The 27,096-nt window shown below is 44.8% G+C and overlaps 1 protein-coding gene across 1 annotated transcript; it reads left to right on the forward strand.

The window, feature by feature from the left end:
* MRPL21 (mitochondrial ribosomal protein L21) lies at positions 1-26,558 on the forward strand. The gene is made up of 7 exons (XM_050952971.1): positions 1-96; positions 4,671-4,731; positions 11,913-11,998; positions 16,489-16,652; positions 18,857-18,909; positions 25,025-25,128; positions 26,414-26,558. Exons 1-7 carry the CDS (start codon positions 27-29, stop codon positions 26,476-26,478), a joined length of 603 nt encoding a protein of 200 aa, XP_050808928.1. The 5' UTR covers positions 1-26; the 3' UTR covers positions 26,479-26,558.
* The last annotated feature ends 538 nt before the right edge of the window (positions 26,559-27,096 follow it).

Raw genomic sequence — 27,096 nt, forward strand, 5'->3', positions numbered from 1 at the left:
CTCCCCGGGCTTCCGGCTCCGGCGGGATGATGGCGGCGGCGGCGGCCTGCGGGCGGCTCCTGGGGCCGGGGCGGCAGCGGGCGGGCCCCGCGGCAGGTGAGACCCGACCGAGGGGGACCGCGCTCTGGGGTTTGTTCCCCACCAGCCCTGCGGTTCCGGGGGGGTCCATACGGGGTCAGCTGCGCCCAGCGCCGGGCCCCTCTGTACCCCAGGGCCCTGCCCCCATGGGCAAACCCGGCATGAATGTTACTGCCCCGGTGCTGGGCCTGCTGCAAACCCAGGAGGAAAAGCCCGTCCCTGAGAGGGTGACCAGATGTCCCGATATTCGGGGCTGATTCTTCTATGGGCTCCTGTTACCCCTTATCTCTGCCCCGATTTTTCATATTTGCTGTCTGGTCACCCTAGCCCCTGCCCCAGTGTGAGTGCGCGGGTTAGTGATGTGGGGACGGGCGCTCTCGCTGGCGGGCTCTGGCGCTAATGCTCAGGGGCTAGTGGGTTGTCCTGTGTGGGGCTGGGGTGGAATCTCACACACACACCCCAGTTATTTTGGGGAAGTTCTAGGGCCTGTGTCACACAGGACAGAGAGCAGACTAGATGGTCACAGTGGTCCCTTCCATCCTTGGCATCAATGAAGGGTCAGATTGGCAGTGACCATTGCCCTTGGTTTTTTGCCTTCCTTTGCAGTATGCGGGTGCAGTTAACTTGCCAGGATTATCAGGGCGTATCTCACTTAATCATTTCCCTGCCATTGTGGGGGCCTCAGGGAATGGTGCACCTCAGTCCTCCTGTTCTTTTTCTGTGGCACATAATAGTTTAGTCTCCTGTGGGCTGTAATACTTAGGTCTAATCAGTTGGGTTTGGTGTGTGGGTATTGGGTGGTGTTGGTGACCTGTGATTGGTGGTCCCTTCTGGCCTTTAACTGTATGACAGCTGGCAGGGCTTCAAACATGTTAGGACTTGTCTACATTGGAAAATTGTAAGATATTAACCATTCCAGTATATTTAAAACTCTCTTAGAGTGAATGCAGTTATATCCCTATAATGGTGCTTTATAGCAGCATAGCTATTCCCATACAGGAAGGTGAATGAATTATATTAATAAAATCCCTATATGCTAGTTTAATTGTATCCAAACTAGGGAGTGTACTTGCATAACTTTAATTTAAAAAAAATCCCTAACTGAAATAATTGCACCAGTACAAAAACTTGATAGCTTGGTAAAGGAAATGGTGTTGATGTAGTAGACCCTTTATAAGGTATTTGACTTTGTACCACATGACATTAAGAAACCAGAATGTTACAAAATCAGCACAGTACATGTTAAATGGATTAAAAACTGGCTAATTTACATGTAATTGTAAACAGGGAATCATCAGGTGGGTATGTTTTTTGAGGGGTCGTGGAGGGATGAGTTCATATCCCTACACTATTTAACATTTTTACCTGTGACCCGGGGAAAAAACCACCATAAGATCATCAATGATAAAATTTGCAGATGACACAAGATATTAGGGAGGTGGTTAATAATGAACATATGGGTCACTAATTCAGAGCAATCCAAATCACTTGGTAAGCTGGGCTCACACAATGTGCATTTTAATACAGGCATATGTAAAGTCATCCATCTAGAAACGAAGAATGAAAGCCATACTTACACGATGGTGAACTCTGTCCTGGAAAGCCATGACTCTGAAAAGCACTTGAGGGTCACAATGGATAATCAGCTGAACAGATGCATATATTATTTGTTATACCCTGGTGAAATCTGCAGACTAGCTAGATATTGGCACCATTTCCTGATTCTTAAATCTGCTACCTAACACAGTCACATATTGCCCATACACATCACTCAGCAGTTGGGTCCTGCCATAGGCAATCGTGCATGACAGGCACAGCATCTCTGCCAGAATCACTCTAGTACTCAGGGCTTGAAAAAGTGAGTGGAAAGCTTGGGTGAGTGAAAAAGGAGATCTATACCATCAATTTCTACAAAACTTATGATTTCATCTAAAATAAAAAGTGTCCGGCCCTAATTACCATCAAAATATAGGCCAGTGCCAGTTGTCTTCCTGAGTCTGCAGGCAGGCAGCTTGAGTGCCCTTTGATGCTTAGCCTTGGCTAACAGCAGCAGAGTAAAATTAATAAATATTCTGGTTGGGTTTTTTATTTGCTATTCAGAACCCTGTAGTTCTCAGTGAAATTGTCAAGAATTATGTCAGTTTCATGCTGCTGCTGCTCCAAAAAACTATGAAGTGCAGCAGAGGCAAGCGCCGCAGATTTTCGTAGGGGAACAAGACATAAAGAAAGGCTGATAAGGAGTAAAGTAGCGGTGACCATCCTCTCAGCAGCCAACAGAAGGTGGCACTTCACATTTTTGAGAGACCTACTAGTTAGATTTCAGAGGGGTAGCCATGTTAGTCTGTATCAGCATAAACAATGAGGAGTCCTTGTGGCACCTTAGAGACTAACAAATTTATTTGGACATAAGCTTTCATGGTCTAAAACCCACTTCATCAGATGCATGGAGTGTATTTTTCACTCCATGCATCTGATGAAGTGGGTTTTAACCCACAAAAGCTTATGCCCAAATAAATTTGTTAGTCTCTAAGGTGCCACAAGGACTCCTCATTGTCTCTACTACTAGCTAGAGTTTGTCATAAAATATGGAGCTCTTAAGCAAAGTTCAGGGACAGCAGTCTGGTAGCAATCCCATCAAATGGGAGAGGTTGAGCTACAAACCAGGACATTCATAATGTGAATGACTAAACTTGGAGGAGTGGCCAATACCAGGGTGCTTGTGAAAGCATTTTGAGATCTACTAATGAAAAACACTATATAAAGAGCTAAGTGCGATTATCTAAATAAGCTGGCTGCCTCACGAACTTTAAATCCAGACCTACATTTGGTTTGTGCTACCAGTTGATTATAATAAGAAGAATCAAAAGCAGAGCACACAGTCTAGAATCGTTATGTTTATTTGGTTGTAAAGGGCCCTTTCCAGAGATTTGTATTCATTGCACTCTGAAGGGTGAAGGAAGGAGGCAACGCAACTTCCAACATTTCTGCAAAGCAGCCACTTAAAGGAGCTGTGCAAACACTTTATTTTAGTTAAGCAAACAATTTCAGAGACAGCTTCTTTTTCTCCTAATAAAGTTCAATTGCTGTCTTTCTTATTTGCTAGCCCAGTTTTCCAGGGCTAGGCCCTTCCTGTTAATTAGCAATTGTGCAGGTCTAGTTCCTTTCCAAAGAAAATCTCTCCAATGCTGTTACTGCAAAAAGGCAATTAAAATGATTATTGCCCATCAAAAAGCAACCCTTCCGTTAGGGGATTTTCATTAATCTCTCTGGATTTTTGGTCACATTAATGATAATCCTCCATTCCACTCTTCCTTTGCCATTTCAGTTGCTCATTGTCTAGAGAGTTAGACGTAAATGGAGAGCCCTGATTTAGCCATTTAAAACAATCTTCATGTTCAAATTTTCTGTTGTTTTTTAATCTCTTCAGTTGATGCTGTTCTACAGCCTGCTTGTCTGAGAGAAGAGAGACGGTACTTGAAGTCAGGGAAAGCCCAGGCATATGCATGTAAAAACCGAGGTCCCCCACTCTAGAAAGGTTTAAGAGGGGTAGCCGTGTTAGTCTGTATCAGCAAAAACAATGAGGAGTCCCTATAGATTCTTAGAGACTAACAAATGTATTTGGACATAAGCTTTCATGGGCTATAACCCACTTCATCAGATATTCACCCCTTCTTGTCAACTGTTGGGAATAGGCCACATCCACTTTGATTGAATTGGCCTTGTTAGCACTGACGCCCCCACACTTGGTAAGGCAAGTCCCATCTTTTCATGTGCTGTATATTTATACTTGCCTACTGTATTTTCCACTCCATGCATCTGATGAAGTGGGTTATAGTCCACGGAAGCTTATGTCCAAATAAATTTGTTAGTCTCTAAGGTGCCACAAGGATTCCTCATTGTTTTCAGTCTAGAAAGGTTTCTTTAAGCCCTCTACACTTACGCTGGTTCCCTATGTTTCACTTGGCACTGAAGTGATTGCTTGGAGAATGAATAGCCAGGGAGTTACTGGAGTTATCTGCAGTGCTCTCTCTTCTCCTTTGCATGCATGGAAATGCAGGTGTGGGGAAGCTAGGTGAAGCTTAATGAAAGTTGCAAAGAGCCACGTTGTTTTGTCCTACAAATATTATATAACTTGTCACAGCCTTAAAAGGGTGAGAGTCTTCTTGGCAGGGAAGAGTACACCTAACCGTATCCATTAAAGTAATAGTTCAGCACTGGAAGGAGGCAACACAATCGTGTATACACCCCTGGAACATTCCCCTGTCTTGGTGACAAAGCAGATGTTATGCACAAATACAACATAAATTGTTGCAGTCCAGGTTTGGAATCTTATAGCTGACACTCTCACTTACTCTACGTATTCTGTGTATGTTGTATAAGAGTGATCCTGTCTCTGTTCTGCTCCCTTGGGATATTGTGCAGTAGGGAGGAGTTCTTGATTTATTATGTACTGTCTCTTGTTTCTGTCTTCTGCATTGTGATGCTTTTCCCAGCACTGCTGAAATGACATGGCTCATACTTACTCATTAAATTACCAGAGACTGATAAATGTTACTGCTTATTTTTAATTCTCTCTCCTCTCTTCTTATTAGCCTCTCTGTTGTGGTCTACAGTTCGAAGCGAGAGATCCCAAAGCACTTCACTACAGCAAGGGTAATGTCAATATGTTGCTCTGCTTCCCTCTGAAATACTGACCTTCCCTTCCTCTCCTCCCCATTATTGTCTCCCTCCCCTTTCAGTGACCCAGTATAGCTAGAGCTACAGTAACTCCTCACTTGAAGTTGTCCCGGTTAACGTTGTTTCGTTGTTACCTTGCTGATCAGTCAGGGAACATGCTCGTTTAAAGTTGTGCAATGCTCCCTTCTAACGTCGTTTGGCAGCTGCCTGCTTTGACCACTGCTTGCAGAAAGAGCAGCCTGTTGGAGCTATCTCGTGGGGGCTTGGAACCAGGGTGGACCAGCAGTCCCCCTATCAGCTCCCTGCTCCCCTATGTTCCCTGTGCTGCAGCCGCCCAGCAGGCTACCAATTTCCAGCAGTTCAGCTGTCCCTCCCCACACTGCCATGTGCTGCTCTTGCCCTCTGCCTTGGAGCTGCTCCCAGGAGCCTCCTGCTTGCTGTGGGGAAGAAGGGTGCTAAAGTCAGGTGTCCCCCTCCAATCTCCCCCCGCCCATCTCCTGTACCTTATCTCAATTTGCTAATCTACTTAAAAAGGCAGTGTACTTAGAGTGGGATCAGCCTACTTAAAGGGGCAATGCACATCTCTCTCTCTCACACAGAGTATGTGTGTCTGTCTCTCTCTGTCATCCTGTCTCCTCTCCCTCCATTCATGCTACCTTGTAGCGTGTGAGGCTACATTAACAACAGTGTGTTAACCCTTGAGGGCTCAGCTGAGTACTAGTTCATCATTTAGCAGTGAGGCATTCCCTGGGAAATATCCCACCCTCTGACTTCACCACCTCAGCCAAGCGATACAAATATCATTGCTGTGTACAGTATTAAATTGTTAGTTTAAAACTTGTGTGTGTGTGTGTAGATAGATAGATAGTCTTTTGTCTGATGAAAAAAATTTCCCTGGAACCTAACCCCCCCATTTACATTAATTCTTATGGGAAAATTGGATTCGCTTAACATCATTTTGTTTAAAGTAGCATTTTTCAGGAACATAACTACAACATCAAGCAAGAAGTTACTGTATCTGTAACTGTCTGAGCAAGTCAGGGTACAGCTTCAGTCAGTGCCGCTCCTTGCTTTAGCCAGAAGAGGTCACTAAAGAAACAGAACATTACTCTATGCTGGGTCCTGGAATATATGACCTAGTAATTATTTTCTGTTCTGATTTCTGCAGTTCTAAAGAGCAAGATGAGGCACTCCCTTCCCTTTGTCTTGAGTGCTTGAGAGAGAGGGTTTTTACTATGTCCCTGCATCACAGAATAGGGCACTGCCATTAGGCCATGGAGCCAGTCCAAAAAGACATGGTTCTTGAGAATTTTTTTATAACATTTGGTTTGTGTTTCTGTTAAATATAGGCACTTTAAAGAGCATTAATGGACATTGCCAAGTAGATTGAACATAACTCCCATGCTGTTCATTTTACCCTGATTTACTAGTGTCTAGCATTTCCCTTGAATTTGAAAGTGCTTGTTGTAATTTTCCCATCACTTGCTAACTATGGAAACTACTGCAGGGAAGTACTGACCAGAGCTCTCAGGAAATTCTTTGCTCCCTTTTTATGTCAGGGACAATTTCATGGAAATCATACAATGTCTTTCTGGCCATCCCATCAGAGACACATTAACTGTTCAAAAGAGAATATGATACTGAATCAAAGACTATTTTCCGCAAATGTCTTTGCAGTGTCATTGGTTCTTACTTCAGGAATAAATATTTTAATAGGTAAGGAGCATTTTAACTGTGTGTCTCTTTGAATTAAAGCATCTTGCAACTGTTAGGATACCCTTAGACACTGATATATGCAGAGTCTTTCTTGATGGCAACTGTTACTTAGTGTTAGAGTATTTGCAGGAGAAGATAAGCTTTCTGCTCCACGATGGGGCTTGTGTAGCAAAACACAAAGCTGCTGTGAGGAGTGGGACTTGGGTTCTGTTCCCACTGCCACTGACTCAATATGATTTTGTGTAGTTCATATAATCTCTATACCAGTTTTCCCTTCTGCAAAGCTGGTATACATGAGTGCTTACCTTTGGTAAAGTGCTTTGAGACCTCTGGGTGAAAAGCATTGTATGTGAGCAAAGTATTGCCCTTTAGAATAATCATGCTTTTCCCTCCATTGTTCTATGGAACAAATGAAAACTTTCATAGAAAGTCGTGAAGCAGAGGTGTTAGCTGTTGCCGCAACCCTTCCAATATGTCACAACTTGTATGAGAGATCATAAGAGGTTCCTAACTCCAACAAAGGTTACTCAGATAATTTTTCCAGCTAAGATCACACTTCTTAGATTATAAAGCCAGAAAGGATCACTGTGATCATTTAATCTGATTTCCATTTTATAGCATATATGCATTTTTATGTATCTTTTCATCTTTTAATTAAAACCATTGAAATATTTCAGCAGTTTTAATTGCTGCTCATCTCTGAAGTTTATAACAAATAAATATTTTCACTAGTGATGTCCTAGTTCCTTGGCTGTCATCCCTTCTTTGGCCAAGCAAACCAGCCAATGTAGTTGACATGCTATTAGTTGAACAGGGCTTTTCAGGTAACAAGGGATTCTTTTCAGTGTTGGGGCAAAGAATCCCCCACAGTGACAGTCCTGAGTGAAGCAGAGAGAATCCACTCAGATTGCTGACAGGAAAACATGATGGATGCTGGCTTAAATATCCCTGCTAGCTTCCATTCATCAGTGTTATGGCAGCTGCAGAGGATTTGCTGCCACTCATTGCATCCCCAGGATACTCACTTAATTAGAGCTGCCATTGTGTTAGCAATTTTGACATTTCCAGTAGGTAAGGTAGCAACACCTAAGAGTAGAAAGTAAATCAGCCTCTTGGGAAGGCCTGTTCAGCACAGAAATTGGCAGCCAAGTGCTTGGGCAGTTTGAGCTCTGATGATAGTTCCTTTGAATTGTGGATTTCAGTACTGAGTGCCCTTAGGGAAAGTCAATCGATGGTACCCAGTGTCATCCAAGTATCATGCTCTGTTCTTCCTGTTAGCCGGATTCTCAAGGAGATTTCTCAGGAAAGAATGTCTAGCACAGGGGAGGGTAAACAATGGCCTGTGGGCCAGATCCAGCCTCTCAGGGCTTTCATTCCAGCCCGTGGGATTACCAGCTCTGTAGCGCAGCAGGGCAAAGGCAGGCTTCCTGCCTGCCCTGGCCCCACGCCGCTCCCAGAGGTGACCAGCACCACATCCCTGGGGGCTAGAGGGGAGCAGCGGGCTCCATGTTCTGCCCTCGCCTGTAGGCACCGTCCCCCACAGTTCCCATTGTGCAGGAATGAGGAATCACGGCCAATGGGAGCTTTGGGGGTGGTACCCACAGGCAAGGGCAGCATACAGCAGAGCCGCCTGCCTCCCCACCCACTCCCCGCCTACAGGAGTCACTGCTGGACATGCCGGCCATTTCTGGGAGCGGCGCAGGGCCAGGGCATGCAGGACGCCTGCCTTAGTCCCACTGCGCGCCGCTGCCACCGCAGAACTGCTTGAGGTAGATGACGCCCGGCCAGAGCCTGCACCCCAAACCCCTCCTGCACCCCAAACCCCTGCCCTGAGTCCCCTTCTGCACTCCATACCCCCTCCTGCATCCCAGCCCCCTGCCCTGAGTCCCCAGCCACACTCCTCCTGCACCCCAACTTATTGCCCTGAGCCCTTTCCTGCACACCGCACCCCCTCCCACACCCTCTCCCGCACTCCAGCCCCCTTGCCCCAGTCCTACATTCATGGCCCTGCATAAAATTTTCCCACCCAGATGTGGCCCTCGGTCCAAAGTTTGCCCACCTCGGTCTAGCATGCAGAAACCCTTCTCTTGGTGCAGTCAGGAGGTATGTCAGGAAGTAAAGGAATTTGGATCACAGCTATAAGAGGCACAGGAAAAATGCTGAGGATATAAGATGGAACATTTAACAAAATTTGCTGGACCTCATTCCATAGACCAAGTCTGTATAAAGCACAAAACTAACAACAAACCACAGCTACATGGTTCCGTATATGAAGCGCTGCTGTGCCAGCTGGCACTAAGAACTCCTGACCTCTTTGTATCCCCCAAAAATGGTAACCGTGGTCTGTGAGCTGGATCTGTTAGCCAGGTAGATCCAGTTATTCAGAGAACACACATTATGTCTACACAGCAAAGGGAACCCTTCAGCTGGCCTGTGCCAGCCGACTCAGGCTTGTGGGGCTCAGGCTGCCGGGCTGTTTCATTGCTGTGTAGACTTCCAGGCTCAGGCTGGAGTCTGAACTCTGGGACCTTCTCACCCCACAGGGTCCAGAGTCTACACAGCAATGAAACCACCCCACAGTCTGAGCCTGTGTCGAGTAGTAAAGGCGAGCCATGGGTGTCTAGTTGCTGTGTAGACAGACCCACAAGTCAGTTTACCCCAAAACCCAAAGCAAATTGGAAAGTAACAAACAAGCTCAGTGGTACTTACGCAGGATAGTTAAGTCCAAAGCAAACTGTGAAGAGCTACAAAAGGATCTCACACAACTGGGTGACTGGGCAACAACATGGCAGATGAAATTCAGTGTTGATAAATGCAGAGTAATGCACATTGGAAAACATAATCCCAAACATACATACCAAATGATGGGGTCTAAATTAGCTGTTACCACTCAAGAAAGATCTTGGAGTCATTGTGAATAGTTCTCTGAAAACATCCACTTAATGTGCAGCAGCAATCAAAAAAGCTAACTATGTTAGGACCCATTAGGAAAGGGATAGATAATAAGGCAGAAAATGTCATAATGCTACTATATAAATCCATGGTACACCCACACCTTGAATACTGTATGCAGTTCTGGTCACCCTATCTCAGAAAAGATACATTTGAATTGGAAAAGGTACAGAGAAAGTCAACAAAAATGATTAAGGATATCGAACAGCTTCCACGTGAGGAGAGATTTAAAAGACTAGGACTTTTCAGCTTGAATATGCAAGGGGTCTATAAAATCCTGGAGAAAGTAAATAAGGACGTGTTATTTACTCCTTCATATAACACAAGAACCAGGGGTCGCCCAATGAAATTATTAGGCAACAGGTTTAAAACAGACAAAAGGAAGTATTTCTTCGCCCAACGCACAGTCAGCCTTTGGACCTCATTGTCAGGAGATGTTGTGAAGCCCATAACTGTAACAGGGTTCAAAAAAGATTTAGATCAGTTCATGGAGAATAGGTCCACCTATTAGCCAAGCTGGTCAGAGATGCAACCCAATACTCTGGGTGTCCCGAGCTTCTGATTGCCAGAACCTGGGAATGGACGATGGGATGGATCACTCAGTGATTGCCTGCTCTGTTCATTCTCTCTGAAACACGTGACATTGGCCATTGTCGGAAGACAGAATAGCGGGTTAGATGGACCATTGATATGACCCAGTAAGGCTGTTCTTATGTTCACAGAGGGCCTTTCGGATTAAATAAAGTCTCTCGGCTCAAACGTTGTATTAAAGCAGACATTTCCAAGAGGGATGTTAGCAGCTATCGATATCTTCATTCAAGATTTGCAGCTGGAAGCTTAAAAAAAGCAACTTCCATAATCTTATATAGGGAGCCCAGCTGTGGTTCTCAAGGCCCTCACTGAATTACCAATTTAGCAGAGGAGAGCTTTTAAAAATAGTCCTCCTAGAGAGGGACAAGTAACGTGCATGAGTGATTAATCTCCAGTCCCCTGAGGCTGATTTGGGGACATTATCTTAGACCTTCTTTTCCTTCTAAGGCTGCGTCTGTGCTGGGTTGTTTTCTGAAATACTCCCCACCATTGTTAGCGCCAGTGCAGCAATGGGGAGAGTAGACAATGTAGTGTAAGGGCGGCAGGCACATCCCTTGGCCCGCGCCGCTTCCTGCAGCCCGCATTGGCCTGGGACAGTGAACCGCGGCCAGTGGGAGCCACGATCGGCTGAACCTGCGGACACAGCAGGTAAACAAACCGTCCTGGGCTGCCAGGGGCTTTCCGTGAACAAGCAGCTTTGAGAAGCACTGGTGTAGACAGTGCTTCAGGCAGCCACCAGCATTTAAACAGTCTAGGCCTGCTCCTGCTCCCCCTGAAGTCAGTGGCAGTGGGGTGGGATCATGCCTCAAGGCATCTACACAACATGGTGGTAAAAGCCACTGGTGACCCCTGGAGCTTTATGTGCACCAGCATTCCCAGCTGTAACTGCAATGGTGTCAACAGCGGTGCTAAGTTAAAGCCTGATGTAACAAAGGCCAAAGGAGATTTTAAGCTTTAAGCGTCTCTCCAGCTCAGCTTCAAACTGCTTATTCTTAAAGGTCATTTTTGCATATTTTGGCTTGTTGCATTATAAAATTGAAGAAAAAACTTGTCCTCGACTTGTACTGTTTATAAGGGAGGAGTGGGGGAGGACGACAACGACAAATGAGCTATTCATCTCCTTTCTAGCAAAGCTCTCCGGGGTCCTCTGAACTTTGGTGTGTAGCCGAATGGCACTGAGCATTGCGGGTAGCAGCTGTTTCTGTTTGAGTACGGTGCCTTTTCTTAATTTGCAAGGCTAGCTTGGAAGCAAGACAAAGCTTTTTCAGCGTGTGGTTAAACGAGCTCTTCAAATGGGCTGCAATTTCAACACCTTTGAAAAGTGCTTAGTGGTGCCTAATTGTCAGAATGCCTCCATGTATTTTATTACTGGGCCTGCTTTTAATGTGGCCTTTCTTAAGGCAGCTGCTCAGTTGCAGTGGTGGGAGCTGAACGAAGAGTATGGGGAGATAGGAATGGGAATTTTGCTCCATCAAAAGCCCCCTTACTGTGGCAAGTTTTATCCTGATTCTTATGGGAAGAGGCTGTTTTTCTTGCTTCACCTAGTTAGACATCCCCTGACCATCCTACAAAGCACTGGAGTGGGGCGAATCAATAACCAAAACTTCTTTAACTCACTCAGGGGCTGATCCAAAGCCCATTGACTGGAAAGTTTCTGATTGACTTCAGTGGGCTTTAGATCAGGCCCTGAGTGCTGATAAGTGAGCTGTGTCAGGAAGAGAGCCGTAACTCCTGAGGTTTTGCCTTCTCTCCGCAGATGGGAGAGCAGCCCTGCTTGTCACTCTGCCTCCATGTAGGAATGTTACGTGCCAGTGCTATTGACTCTAGTCTTCGTGAATGTTTTGAGTCTCATGGGAATAAGTATTTGTAATAGCTGACTCTCACCTTATTTTTGACAGAATTATTGCCAAAACATCGTTGTCCTCACCCCCATGGCCCGAAGTCAAACTGCCAGATCCACTAGAAGAGGCAAAGTACCATGCAGGTAAAGGTCTCCAGCTGCAGAACACGGCATCACTATCTCCATGCTATGATTGTCAGGCTGAAAGACTGTAAGGCAGCATATCCTTGATCTTTAGACGGGGGTTTTGGTCTTCTCAGTCTTTTTCATACTTTTGTCTCGTTCCACTGAGCATATTGTAGAGAAGGGAGCTGTTGCGCTGTTTACTGAGGCTAGTTAACTTAATGGGATGCTGCATTTAATGGATGTTCACTCAGCAATGGAGGGATAAAATATCAATAAATAACTGCATGGATAATCAGCTACTAGAAAAAGGGCCTTCAGCTCCAGTCCTCCTTTTCTGGATTGTTTTCATTCTGCTCACTGCACCACTCTCTATTGCTCAGGTGACAAATTTAATGTAATGAAGAAACGTGTTTGTTCCTCAAGTACCGTTTGTTGACACAGTGAATCATAAATTTTTAATATCAACACTGGGGGAAATAAGTATTGAACTGTTTGGTAAAATATATTAAATCTTCCGTTGGGTCTGATTTGCACAGGGCTCTGTCTTTGAGCCACTGTAATTTCCAGGCTTCATCACCTCATAGATATTCATGAGTTTGTGTCATTCCATACAACGTGTCCAGGAGGCCTCTTCCCAAAGCAACTGGCTTGTTCTTCCGGAGCAAGCTCAGAATGTTACAGCTCTGACTTCAGCTCACATCTATCAGAGCATTTGAGTGCTACCTGCCAATCTTTCCCTCTCTTGTGCCTGGAAATGGTCACAGATATTTTATGTAAGATCACTCCCTGTACTGCAAAAATGCAGATGACTATTAATGATAAAATGGCAGCATTGGTTGATGTGACTTTCCTTTTTTAAGGATCCGATCATGAAACTGCAGTCATTTCAGCTCAGATAAGATTATAGGCCAACATTTTCAAATATAAAGGTCTGAAGTTAGGCTTCTGAATATAAGTAGCGCGTACAAATCCCACTGACGTCAATGGGAGATGCTAGTACTGTGTGTGACAGGGTGCCACCTGGAACTGGGGTATCACTGAGCCCTCTGACTTGCCAGCCTAGGCTCCCTCTCACACCTTGGTGCTGTGACAAGCTTTAGACCCCCTCCGAGTCCTACACTCCCACCAGCATTCTCACAGGCAGGGACACACCCATCTGCAGTTGCATGTAGGCTTTGGCCAGCCACTGCTTGAACCAACGGTAGGGAGGCTGCAGCCAAAATAACCCCCACCTCCCCAGCCTCCGACCCCAGAGCTGTACAGTCCTCCCATGGTCAAAACCCCGGCAAGTATGAGCTTATTACTCAGTTCACCTCTCCTTCAGTGTGGAGAGGAGTATGCACACTTGTGGTAACCAAGCTGGGATTTTCCCCAGACACTTCAGTCAAAGGCACACTGGTTTAGATTAAAACACAGAACAAGTTTATTAACACAAAAAGATAGATTTTAAGTGATAGCAAACAGATCAAAGCAGATTACCTAGTAAATAAACAAAACTGTAAACCAAGCCTAAGATACTAGAAAGATTGGATATGAATCAGCAATTTCGCAACCTGACTGATGATACAAGCAGGCTTGCAGCTTCTCAAGGCACAAGCTGCACTTGCTTTGTAGCTTGGGCTCCCCAACCCCATTCCAAATCCTTTTCTTTCGGAGATTCTCTCAGGTGTTGAGTTATGGGGGAGTAAAGAACAATAGATGATGTCACTCCCTGCCTTATATAGCCTTCCATAAGGCAGGAACCCTTTGTTTCAAACTTGGTTGCCAGACCAGTTTGTGGAAAAATACAGGTACCCAAAATGGAGTCCAGAGTCGTGGGGTCTAGTCATATGCCCTTGCAGCCATTACTTACAAGCTGTCTGGAGCGTTCTCAGGAAAGCTCACAAGGTGGGGGATCAGCTTCTCCTAAGGCCTATTGTTTTTTTTCCTAACGGCCCATTACCCTGAATAAGCCCTTCACAACCAGCTATCTAGGCTGGAAGCATTTTGCCTAGTGGATGTCACTCAGGTGTAACCACATTTGAAATGCAGATACATAGTCAATATTTATAACTTCAGATGCAAAAATTGTACATGCACACAAACAGGATAATCATATTCAGCAAATCATAACTTTTCCAATGACACCTTACACGATCCATCTTGTACAAAATGCAGCATAATTATGCCATAATCATATCATAATAATATTACTATGACAAAGATGGGGTGTAGTGTCACAGTGTGCGTTACTGTAAATCAGCCTACTTTTATTTAGGAGCCTAAGTAGGAATTTAGGAGCCTAACTTAAGGCACATAGGTTTGAAAATTTTGGCCACAAGGATATTGACCATAATGGAATAAGCAGTTCATGATCCTCAGTCACGACACTTTTTTTCCCAACAATATGACAAAGTGCAGTTGAGGTCATAATGAAAAGGAGATGGGGATCACACTTCCATCTCTGAAGCATCCAGTATTAATAACTGTGAATCAAAGGATACTAGACCACATAGACAGTTGGTTTGTTCCTGTGTGCAGTGCGTACTGACCATAACATAAGCTCCTACCTTAATTGTAGTGGGAGTGGCACTGACTTCTGTGATTAAGGTTGCATAATAGTTTCCATCTCGCTCCCTGTTTTCAGTTGCTCATAACTTTTGTGTGTGTGTCTTTTGGGGTAAAACATTCCATGCTTCATTTCTTTCTGAAATGGGATTTTTGTTTAAATTCTGAGTAAAATTGTGTCATTTATTTTTGAGCACAAGGCGAGGGAGAATATACTTTTCCTTATGATAAAAAATACTCATTTTCTGAACAGCTTGAGAGCTGAAAGGCCTGAGGGTAGAAAGTTGAAATTTGACAGGGAAATAACACTCATTAGGAAGTGCCTGTGAGTGTTCCCATAAAGGCAGAGTTTGATTTGACTGAGGCCTTGGCTACACTGTAGAGTTACAGCGCTGGTGGTGGCTTTACAGCACTGTAACTCACTCCCTGTCCACACTGGCAAGGCACATACAGCACTGTATCTCCATGGTTACAGCGCTGCTTGTACTCCACCTCCCTGAGAGGAATAAAGAGTATAGCACTGCTGCTGCAGCGCTGGGGTGCCAGTGTAAACAGGGAATAATCTTAGTATGCTGTGACTGACCTCCGGAAGCTTCCCATAATGCTTTTAAGTGAAGGTTCTGCTCTTTGTTTTGTTGTGATGCCTCTCTTTCTTTTGTTGTGAACTCTGGGCTCCGGAGCTGCTTTTCAAAAAAACAAACGCAGCTACTGTTTGCTGTGAATGAGCAGAGGCAGGCAGGGGGCTCCCTTTGGAATGCCCACAGCTAGTGTTGGCTTGAAGAGAGGGGGAGGGAGGAGGCTTGAGGAGAGAAGCAACGCAGCGGGGTGGGGGTGGGGGGGAGTGCGTTTCAGTGGCTGCTTATCTGGTCTGTGAGTAAAAAAACAAACAGCAGCTGTTTGCTTTCAGTGAGTGAGAGAGGGGTGGGGGAGAGGGTCGGAACTTGCAAGGCAGGGTGCTGACACAGTGTCGGCTCCAAAAATCCACACTGTCTCTCCCCCACACTCCCTGTCACACTCCACCCCCCCCCCCACACACGCTTTTGAAAAGCACGTTGCAGCCACTTGAACGCGGGGATAGCTGCCCATAATGCACCGCTCCCAATGCCGCTGCAGATGTGGCCACGACAGCGCGCTGGTAGCTGTCGATGCGGACAGACTGCAGCGCTTTCCCCACTCAGCTGTACAAAGACAGGTTTAACTCCCAGCGCTGTACAGCTGCAAGTGTAGCCATACCCTGAGTTATGACCTTAAAAAATGGTGCGCTTTGCTCGTGTGGAACATTTTGCATAGCTAAGGAAGGCTGCAGTGCACATGCATGCATGGATAACTTCTCTGGGAAGCGTACAGTAAGGGACTGAGGAAGGGTCCCTGCTTGCTTTGTGAAATACACAAGATCAGAAGCTTGAACTTTGCAGGTACAGTGGAGCCCCAATTCCTGCTCAGTTTGCAGAGCTCTTTGTACTTTACAAAGTACACTGGAGCCCTCCTTCAGCCCTTGTGAATTTTGTAAGGTTTTCAGGATTTAAGGGATGGCTCCTGTACCCCGCAGGATACACCGAAGGCAGAGTGGGGCACTCTCTTATGGAACACTTTGGATCTGCGAGATAGGGCGTTCCAGTAGTATCTAAACAAATGTTTCAGACTTCAGCAATCCGATATAAGCTGCCCCAATATAAACCCGGTCTACATTAGGGGGTTGTATGGGTTCAGCCAGTCCAGCAGCTAAATCCAAGTGTAGACGAGACTTCAGTCTTTTAAGAAGGGAGATATGGTGCATGCTTATGAAACATCATCACTGTTCAGCCAATCCCTGCAACCCTAAGACTACTGCTGAGCTAATGGTGTCTGTGGGAGGGTGGCAGGGACAAAATGTGTTGGTGTTGAACAGCTAGCCTTTTCTGCTCTTTTTTCTCACTGTGGCCTATCCTTGATTTACTCATTAACTCACCATTTGTTAATAGAGGTCGTGCAAAAGGTGAATGAGATGATTGCCACTGGGCAGTACGGGAGGCTCTTTGCTGTGGTTCACTTTGCCAGTAAGCAATGGAAGGTAACCAGTGAAGATTTGATTTTAATGGAAAACGTGCTGCCAGCTGAATGTGGAGACCGAATCCGACTGGAGAAGGTAAAACCCTCCTGATGTTCAGGATTATGCACATTAACTCACGAACTCCCAGCCCCCCTTATGTCAGCTATTGTTTGTGACGGACGTGTGACTTTATTCCTCACCCACGCAGCCCACTGTGGCTTTGGTTCTTTCTCCGGGCTGCCTCAGCTAATGCAATTGGGGTGAAAGTATATTTATTTCATCCTTGGGGAAAAGCTGTTGACCTCTATTCATTTATTGAAGCAAGAGATCACTAACCAAATGATCCGAGCCACCTACTTACTGTTCACTATACCTGCTTCACTGGTTCATAAAACCCTAGGGGTCCCCCTTCCTGACCAGCAAGTCAAGAAAACTCCATTCACCCATATGGAAGGTAATAAAACTGACTCAGCGGGGTTGGTGAATGTGGTGGTATTTAAGATTGCACTGAGGGCTGGAAGAGGGAGCTGGCTGTTTATAAAAATAAACAAACAACGGATTATGGGAAACTGGTGTCCCTTTGCTCTCTCCTGCCACAGTAGCCCTCTGTAAGGTTTCATATCATGGATGTGTTTCCCTAGAAAATGTTTATACTGCTCAGCCCCACTAGTTCTGTGCTAACCACAAGGATGTGTTGTTATTCTTTGAGCTCATTAGCAGAAATGCCATGGATAGAGGCCAGCTTTCTCAACATGGCTTCATAAATGGGAAAAAGTTCCCTGAGAACTCAGAAATCAATTTCAGAGAAGTCCTGAATATTCTCCTTTGATGTGCAGAAGCTCCAGTTCTAACTGTAGCCACTTGCAAGGCCTTCATATTGCTGTGATTTTAATTACCCTCATATGGACAACGTTAGCATGATTTACACCGAAGAGAGAGAGAGAGACTGAATTGCTCTATGTGGGAAGACAGGCAGTTTGCTTTACCCATTCGGTCCAAAGTCGTAAAAATATCCTGTTGGATGGTGTCATTCCCAGACATGCTGCCCAAGAAAAATTTGTTGTCTTGGGATTGACAGCACTAATCAGCTGATGCAGCAATCTGCCCAAAAGAGACTGTATGTCCAAAAGTGACATAAGAGTAGATTCCTCTCCCAAGTTTCCATGATGTTCATTGTATCTGTGGATTAGGAGGGCATGGACGGGATAATTGTGAGCTCCTGGTTAGATATGTCCAACTTAATCCACTTCTAACATTTAAATGACCCCACAGAGAGTCGTTAATCGAAACCTTGGATGAAATACCATGAAGTGAGGCTACACTGGATTAATTTTTATTCATCATAGCCAAGCATGTATTTGCAATGTAATAGGGTATGGAAGAGGCCACTTTTCTACAAGTTTGTTGCTTTAAAGCCCAATATCGAGGCACCTTTTCTGGCAGCTGCCTGTTGAATCCTTGTGTGAGATAGGCAATTGCAAGAAGCAGCCTGCTGAGAGTGCAGCGATCTGGGTCAGGGTGAAGAAAGTCAGGCATTTATGTTTAATCTTCCAGTAAATCCCAACCATAATCCTGTCAGGTTTTTGCTAACAAATGTCTATCTGAACCAAAAATCAAAAGCCCCAATTATTTGTGCATCGCTTTTAACTGCTGCAGTACAGTTAGTGGGGAAAAGAAATAGGCTGTAAAAACCCTGTGTGTTTTAAATACTTCCCAGTCTGTCCAAGTCTTGACTGCAGGTGCTGCCTGTTCTCTTACCTAAGCAGGCAATTTAAATTCCCCTGAACCAAAGGACTAGTACATGGCATGAGTCTATCCTGAATATCTATTTGTTTATTACCCATCTGAGTGTGTAGAGAGAAGAAGAATGAAAATGTTGCTATTTCCCTAAGAAGTGCATAGCAACTGCTATAAAACTCCAGTGATTGTAGCAGCTATGGGCATAGGCCTTGGCATGGAGATCTTGGAAATTCACGGTCTTTATTTTTTCTCTGCCTTTTTCTTCCACTGTCTTACAAATGCAGATGGAATCAAAGGGTTAAGGGGCTCTGATTAGTGTATAGAATGTTCGTAAAACACACTCTGGTAGAATAAATCTAGCTCTGGCAAGTGTTTATTGAATGAGTCTGTTTCTTGGCAGGTTGCTCTCTTTCAGCAGCAGATTGAGCCTTGAAGCTCATAAAAATGCAAATTTTCCAGCACCCCAGCTTCTAGGATACTTGTAAAGTTTCGATAATACTGTTTCTAATTACATTGCGACCACTGACAAGTGACCCAAGTGCATAATTTAATCTCTCCAGGTTTTGCTGGTTGGTGCCGATGACTTCACGCTTATTGGAAAGCCACTTCTGGGGTAAGAAAGACACACTTTATAATAACCTATCTCCAAATCAGCTGACTGCCGAGTGAAATGTTTTCAAGATTCATCCCTGCCAGGGTTGGGGACATACAAGAAATCTGTGCAACGTATTGCAAGCAGTGCTGACGGGGTTGTGCATCTGTAACCTCTCTTAGAATTTGTGGGGAGTTAGGTGCACACATCAAAGGGATTAGGCCCCTAAATCTGTGACTCTCACTTAATCCTAGATCTAAATCTGCTCTTCTAGTAACACAGAGCAAAATAGGTAAGGGTGGAACAAAGCTGTAACGTATTAATAGGTTGAGGAAGTGAATCCCACTCTGTCTAGAGCCTGCTGATGGGGGCAACATAGAGGCATCTTACTCTTAAATACACTTAAAGACTGTACAATCCTCTCAGAGAGAGGAAGGGTGGTCTTGTGACGAATATCCCCTATTCCTGGCTCTGTCTATCTCCCGGGCCACTTCTCAAGATGAAATTCATCAATGTTTCTAATGTGCTTTGAGATCTTCAGATGGTAGAATTGTAAAGCATTATTATTGTTACTCATACTAAAAATAGGAAACAGACTGATGATTACAGCAATATTTTTTCACTTCAAATGTTTTAATGTAAAATATGCTCATGGGGCTTCTCAGGGCAGAATGTGTTAAGCAGGGGAGGCAAATTCATTCCGTGGACCGGGCCAAATCACATTTTTAATTATGGCCCAGAGTATGTACGTTCCTCAGCGCACAGCAGAACTCTCCCTGATGTCACAGGTTGATATGCACAAAGATCAAGGGTTGAAAGATTGGATGCTGTATGTAGTAACCACGCTTTCTGTTGTTATTTAAGTGTCTTATTGTCATATTCAGCATCATGTATTGGATAAATACATTTCCCTTTAGAGTTAAACTTCCTTCCTTCCTTCCTCATCCTCCCTCTCTCGTCCTTGGTAAGGTCTAGGCAAGAGTGATTTGCTGGTATAGCTTTTCAGGCATATTATACCAGCAAAGCGCTCCTAGTGTGGATGCAGCTTATACTGGCAAAACTGTGCTTGTGCTGGGATAGCTTATTCCAGTCCCCCTGGTGAAATAAAATATACTGGCAAAAGCATGGTTTTCCTAGTATAAACTGTGTCCATACTTGGGGCTTTTGCTGGCACAGCTATGTGGAGTTGCAAATCACACCACTGACCAACACAACTGTGCTGGCAAAAGCATGTAGCATAGAGACCTGACCGTTGAGTGTCTCCTCTTTTCTGCTCTGTCTACTTCCTCCCTGCAGCTTCCCTCAGTTTCTTAGCCTCCCCATCAGCTTTGTTCCCACTGCCTTCCACTTCTCATCTGCTACAGTGAACAGCAGCGAAATAGTTAATGTTGATGTGTTGCATGACAGTGTTAGGCTTTAGCATTAACACCCCAATGAAATGAACTGAGAGGAGAGGGAGCTCACACTTCTCAGAGCCTTTATTTCAGGCTGTGTTCATGCATAATCAGTAAGGCAACGTTGCATTGATTCACATTCTGTTCTTGGCTGGACAGTTTTCTTTGCAACCATATCCTCATCTACGCAAGGGATTATTTGTAAAACATTTGCACAGTCACTATCGTCTGTTCAGCTGCAGAAGTGCTAGCAGCATTCGGAGCCCTAGAGTAGACCAGGCTTCTGTGGCTACCAGCATTTTAGACCTGAAACACTGGGGCCCACGGGAGCCTTGTGTACTCTGGGCTCCCAACAGTGCTACCACCAGAGGAACTGAACCAGCATTCACATTTATGGGGAATTTTTTGCAGAATACCCAGTAGGGCTAGAAACGTAATATCTTGCAATGAAAGCTCAGATTTTGCAGATTCTGAGTAAGTTGTGAGTCACCTCGAGCAGGCCATGTTTTTGGCACCACTTAAAGGAATGTTCCTCTAGTAATGCAGATCTTTCTGTGCAGTGCCCTAAACTCTGCTAATTAATTGCCAGCATGACAGTACCCTGGCAAAGCTATAATTGTGCACTAGCCTTTGGGCATACACTGAAACACAGGGCTTCCCTGGAGATTTTAGGGAACAGGAGCCATCATTTGGTCTCTGTATGTGCCTCAAAAGTGGGGAGGCTTTGGCAGTGTAACCGACTGCCGCCCAAACTGTTGCATTTCAGTGTTAGGTTACACTGCGTTAAAGGTAGTGGAAGAGAGGAAATGCGTGTGAAGTAGAAGTGTGGTGTGGTGTCCAATCCTTTCTTTTAGAGCTCTGGGGAAACTGACATACGTAAAAGCTGCCCACTACTGTGGTATGAGACAAAGGAAAACAGAGCACTGCCTCTTAGAGATGGTGTGGGCTGTAATATTTGTGCATCCCTACTCTCCCTAAGCCACAAGTGTTTTGGAGGATAGATAAGAGCTTGGATTAATACAAAGACTTTTTGTTTTCCATTGGCTTAAAAATCAACACATAAATGAATGTCTGAGCCAGGGTCGGCGTAGTGCAGTCCGTTTCAGCTGCGTTCCCTGATCAGACTCGGAGGCGGGTAGGAACTTGTTCTATTTTAGACAGATGGTCGTTTTAATTTTCTGTAGAAATCAGATACCTCCCAACATGACACTCCTTTAACATCTTCAAACAAAACAAAATGTCTCTCTCCTCCCACTCCCAGTAGCCCATGCCAAACGCCAAGTCTGTGGTCTGCCTTGTTCTTTGCAACCGCTTATTGTCCAGCATTTCTATGCAAAAGCAATATTAAGTGGTATGCAGTTGTCATTTCCTTAGCTTAATAACTTGTACAGTATTGTACACCCCCAAAGCTGCAACAGGAAATGATTGTGACCCAGAAATCATAGCAGTGCTTTCACTGCTTTCTGGTGAGCTGTTTATGCTCCGAACCATTGCAAAACACCCTAAGGTAATTTAACCCTAAGTAAAGGGGACATGGCATCCTTGGTGGTTCATGTGTTAGGCAAAGAGCTCAGCTTACTCTGACTGTGGGTGCTGTTGATCAGATTTCTTTCCATTAACGTAGCCAGCTATTTCACACAAGGATTCCTCTTGTCCGCTTGCCCAGGTTGGCCAAGGCTACAGACCCCTGGTTGCCAGATGGCACGGTGCCACACTGCCTCTTTCCCCCCAAAAAGCCACGTTGACGTTCACCTGCCTCCTGTCAGGAGAGAGACTCCTGGGCATGATATAAAGATTGTCATCAGTAAGCATCTTGATACCTCTGGGACCTCCCCTGCATGGGTTATAGTCATTATTTAGTAACAATCACTTTCACTCCAACTTGGATATAGGAAGTTATTGTATGAATTCCTCTTCCATATTAGAAAAACCTAATCTGGAAATTCTGGCTCCACTGAAGTCAGTGGGAGTTTATCATTCAGTTCTGGGACACCAGGAGTTCACCTCTGTGATTGCATAATGCTAACAGCTGAGAAGTTTAATAAGCCATGACTATTTATTGTTTATATTGCTGTAGTGCCAAGAGGCCTTGATTCAAGATTTGGGCCTCATTCTGCGCCGCACTGTATAGATGCCTATTGAGAGCAAGAATCCCTTCCCTGAAGAGCTCAGACATTCAGCACTAACGACTGATTCAGCACAGGGCAAAATTCACACTGTAATAAGACACACAGCTTGGGTCAGATAGCTTTGAAACTTGACTTGTAGACAGAAGTTGGTTCTTGGCACCTGGGCGTGCTCAAGAATAGCAATTTGGAAGGTCTGCTTGTATGTGTGTCACTGTTGCTCAGTACACATGCCTGTAGGACAGAATGTATCCAGCACCCAGAGAAGGGAGTTCTCTACATAGGTCTGTATAGATATTTCCCTAGTGTAACACCTCTGGCTGAACACAAGTAAGGCCCACCATACTTCTGGTGGCTTGTAGCCAATTACTGCACTACTTAAAATCATTACGACTATTTGCTTAAAACGGCCCACAGATTTTAGTGTTTGAATCACTCTGTCCTCACTGATCTTGCCTTCTGAGGGTCAATTATTTCCATGTGATTCCACAGCACAGCTGCTAGTGTTAGTGACTGGACTTGCTTACATGCACAGACTTGCTAATCCTGCAGTAGTGAGGCAAGCGGGAGTCTAGCTTTCCTGTTGGCTTCAATGGGTGCAGGGTCAGGCAGAATAGTTCCCTAACAGGAAGCCATTTTCATAAAATACCCCTGTATCCTCCTTTTTCTTTGCCTTTGCTGGTTTCTTTTCTAGCATTGCTGTTACGTGCACCTAGAGACTAACTGTGATTGGGGTACCATCATGCAAGCTGTGGAGTACACCCTTTCGCTGGGTCACACTCTGTTCTCTAGCTCATTCAGGAAGACGTGTGTGTGTGTGTGTGTGTGTGTGTGTGTGTGTGTGTGTGTGTGTGTGTGTGTGTGTGTGTGTGTGTGTGTGTGTGTGTGTGTGTGTGTGTGTGTGTGTGTGTGTGTGTGTGTGTGTGTTCCAAGGGTATATGTTAATACTGATGGTAAATGTTTCAAAGCCTTTGGCCCTTTCATTATCTTATTGGAGGGCTGTTTTTTTCCATACGTGCAGACGGAATCATTTGTCAGGGAAATGTTCTTTAAGTGTCCTCCGGCTGTGAAGGGAGCACAATAATAAGCTTTTAATGCTGTTTTGGAGCAAAGCGTTGTGAAAAGGTGCATCTTCCACCACTACCATTCATTATAACCAGAACTTCCCAAAGCACTGGCCTGGGTTTCCGGCCCTAAAATGAGGCTGATTTGTTATGAGAGAGAGGGACAGTTGCTCAGGCAGGTAGCTCATTCTTCGATGTGGACTTTAAATTGCCATCCTTTCTGTCTGCCTCTCTAGATGGCAGTTAAAGATTCCAAGGCGCTCTTCCAAAAGGGGATGCATACCTCAGTGGTCTTGATCAATAGTTCTCCTCTCAGTAGCTTCCAGAGTCCAAGGATGTGTGTGTGAGCTGTTGCTGAGTGCCAAATTCCATGTGTGTTTGCTCGCTGACTCACTGCCATTTCGAGAGAGAATGCCTTGCATGCCAGCTCATGTGAGACGGGAGTTTTTGGAACCATGCTGCACTGAATATCTGTCATGGAGAAGGGAAGATGAGAAAGATTTTATCATTGAGTGATGCTGACTGTGGCAATAGGTTACAGAATCAAGACATTTAAGGCCATATTCTTCCCTTAATAATCTCTTGGCAAGCCTCCCACAGGTGTCTGTAAGAGATCCATTCTGGATCTAGGAGAGCATGAAGTCCTGAATTTATATCTGGACTTCTCCTCTAAATGTTACTGAAATCCCAGGAGTAAATAGACAAGGCAGACAAAGGGTGGGAGGAGAAAGAGAGGTGAAATGACTCATGCAAGCTCACACAACCAGTCAGAGAGTGGCTGTTTATTAGCCGCATTATTGGGCACAGAGGATCAAGTCTTGCTCCTCTTATCAGGTGAACAGTCCATTGTCTTTTCTAGGAATAGAATCATAGAAGATTAGGGTTGGAAGAGACCTTAGGAGGTCATCTAGTCCAATCCCCTGCTCAAAGCAGGACCAACTCAATACTCCGATAAGTCATGCTAGAATAATTTATCCTTCAGTCTATAAATCAATATGCCAGTGATTGCTGTCTCTGCTGCTTTGTAGAAGGGGGAACAGCTTTGGTCTTGACGAAGGAAGAGCCCTGTAGAAGAGCTGTCAACTAGTCTGAGGCCAGTATTGAAGGTTTACTGTACTTCAAGGCAAGGGGGAAATACAAGATTTTTTAAAAGCATGATGTACATCAGGCTTCCTTGCAGGCATTCACAGCACTGGGAATTTGGGCTTGCCAGCTCTGAGTGTCATTGCAGACTTCCATTGTTACTCTACCAGCATCAGACATTTCTAACTCCCTCCCAGTGAGGCAGAGAAGTACTGCCCTACAGACTAGTCTGGCACTTACCTGATAAGACTTGCAGAGTCAATCCTGTGTTTCTTCAGTGCAGAACCTGCAAGTGGGCACTGCTGAGATGGATTTACCCACTCAGCAGCTGGGGACCTTGCAGTTCCCACAGGACAGGGTTTTGTCAGGAAGATGCATTACTTGTGATAGTTTTCCAGGGAGCCTGCCCATTGATTAGAGGAGGACATCATTAGTTACGCTGTGTTTCCTTTTTTTAATTATTTTTAAGGAAAGATCTTGTTCGTGTGGAAGCCACAGTTATCGAGAAAACAGAATCTTGGCCAAGAATTAACATGAAATTTTGGAAAAGGCACAATTATCAAAGGAAGAAAAGTAAGATGAAAAGAATATAGCACCGTCACTTCTCACTGCCTTCATGGCCCAGGGCCACAGGATCGGTACAGAATGCCCTCGCGGCTCAGAACCCAGTGACACAGGCATAGCACACAATGTCTTTGCAGCTCAGAGTACGGACAAGGGCATGGTATGCAGTGCCCACAGGAGTGCCCTGATGGCACAGGGATATGGGCTCAGTACCCAATGCTGTCCGGGCTCAGTGCACAGGGACATGGTCCCACTACACAATGTCCTTGGACCTCAGAGCATGGACACAGGCATGGTACGCAATGCCCACAGGAATGCTCTGCTGACACACAGCACAGGGCTATGGGCTCCGTACACAATGCCCTCGTGTCTCACAGCACAGGGACACAGTGCCCACAGGAATGCCCTGATGGCTCACAACCCAGCAGCATGGGCAAGGTACACAAGTCCTGACTGTTCTGAGCAAAGTGATCTTATTTCTTTCCTCCACTTTCTGACACTGATTGCCAAAAAGACCATTTAAAATACTGCTTTCAACACAAGGAAGTGTTGCTGTTCTTGTTCAGCAGGCTCTAATCTTGCATATTTATCCGCAAATATTAACAAGTCTAAACAGCATCTTGAACCAGGCCTTGATTACCATGTAAATGAGGCACTTGTAAAATTTCTTCCTGAATTATCAACAGGAAAAAACAGTGAGGTAGAAATATTGGGCAGAAGTAAAACCTGACACACTATCACAGGAGCTCACCATTCATGCTTGTACCTTCGCTCAGGCCCTGTCTATACGAGAAGGCTTTGCCAGTGTAGTTATCCCTATGTGTAACTGCACTGTTGCTGGTGTAGTCCACTCCAGCTCTCTCAAGTGACACAAGCTATGCTGATAAAAGCACAATTGTTTTGATATAACTGTGTCTACATGTAGGACTTTTGCAGGCACCGCTGTGTGGGTCATGGATCGCACCTTATCCTACCCCGCATCAATATAACTGTATCAGCAAAAGCCTGCTAGTGTAGACATGGCCTTAGGTCCAGATTTTTAAAGGTATTTAGGCATTGCTGTGCTCAGCATCACAAAGCCTAACTGATTTAGGTGCCTAATTCTCGTGTTTGTTGAAGAGATTTAGATACCTGAATGCCCAAATCTCTTTTGAAAATGATATTTAGGCTTCTAAATCAGTTAGGCATTGCAGCACTGAGAACAGCAGCGTCTAAATACCTTTACAAATCCGGGCCTTAGTGTATAAGATACTTTAATACATGATCTTACTTTTCTTCTTTCATTCTTTTTCAGTTATCGTGCAGCCACAGACGGTCCTCCGGATAAACACCATAGAAATTGCTCCCTGCTTGTCATGATCGATTGTTGGTCTAGTAGGGCTAGGTTTATTTTTACTGCTTTAGGAAGTATGGAAATAAAGAACTCTTGTCATTGGAAAGTCTTGGGCTTTTTATTATTGTCTATAATGGAAACCTATTTTTACTTTTTTTAACAAGGAAACTTTTTTTGTTGAAATACTATTTCAGCTTTAATGTTGTTTATTTGTAACCAATTCCTTCTGAAATTCAGGATCCAGGGATCATTGACAAGATGTTTAATTCCACTCCAGTCTGTCTTTGCCTGAGCTCCAGCACTCTCACAAGCAGAAGACAGGCATCATGGAAAAAAATGAAAGCAAGTGCTCAGCTCAACTTTTAAAATGGACGGCGACCTAGTGCTATAAAAGAGAAAAGTCATGTAACTTCACAGCCTCGCAGCTTAGGCCCTGATCCAGCAAAGCATTTAAGCATGTTAATAACCCTATTAACTTCAATGGGACTGCTCCTGTGCATAGTTATTCACATGCTTCAGTGCTTTGCTGGATGGGGTCTAGTGCATGAATATAAATGAACCCTACAGTCAGGTCAGTAGACATTGTGTGTAGCATGTGAGTCCTCCTCCTCCTCATGACAAATCGCTGCTGTTCCATTCTTTGG

This window comes from Gopherus flavomarginatus, chromosome 5 (assembly GCF_025201925.1).
Source record: "Gopherus flavomarginatus isolate rGopFla2 chromosome 5, rGopFla2.mat.asm, whole genome shotgun sequence".
Taxonomy (NCBI): Eukaryota; Metazoa; Chordata; order Testudines; family Testudinidae; genus Gopherus; species Gopherus flavomarginatus.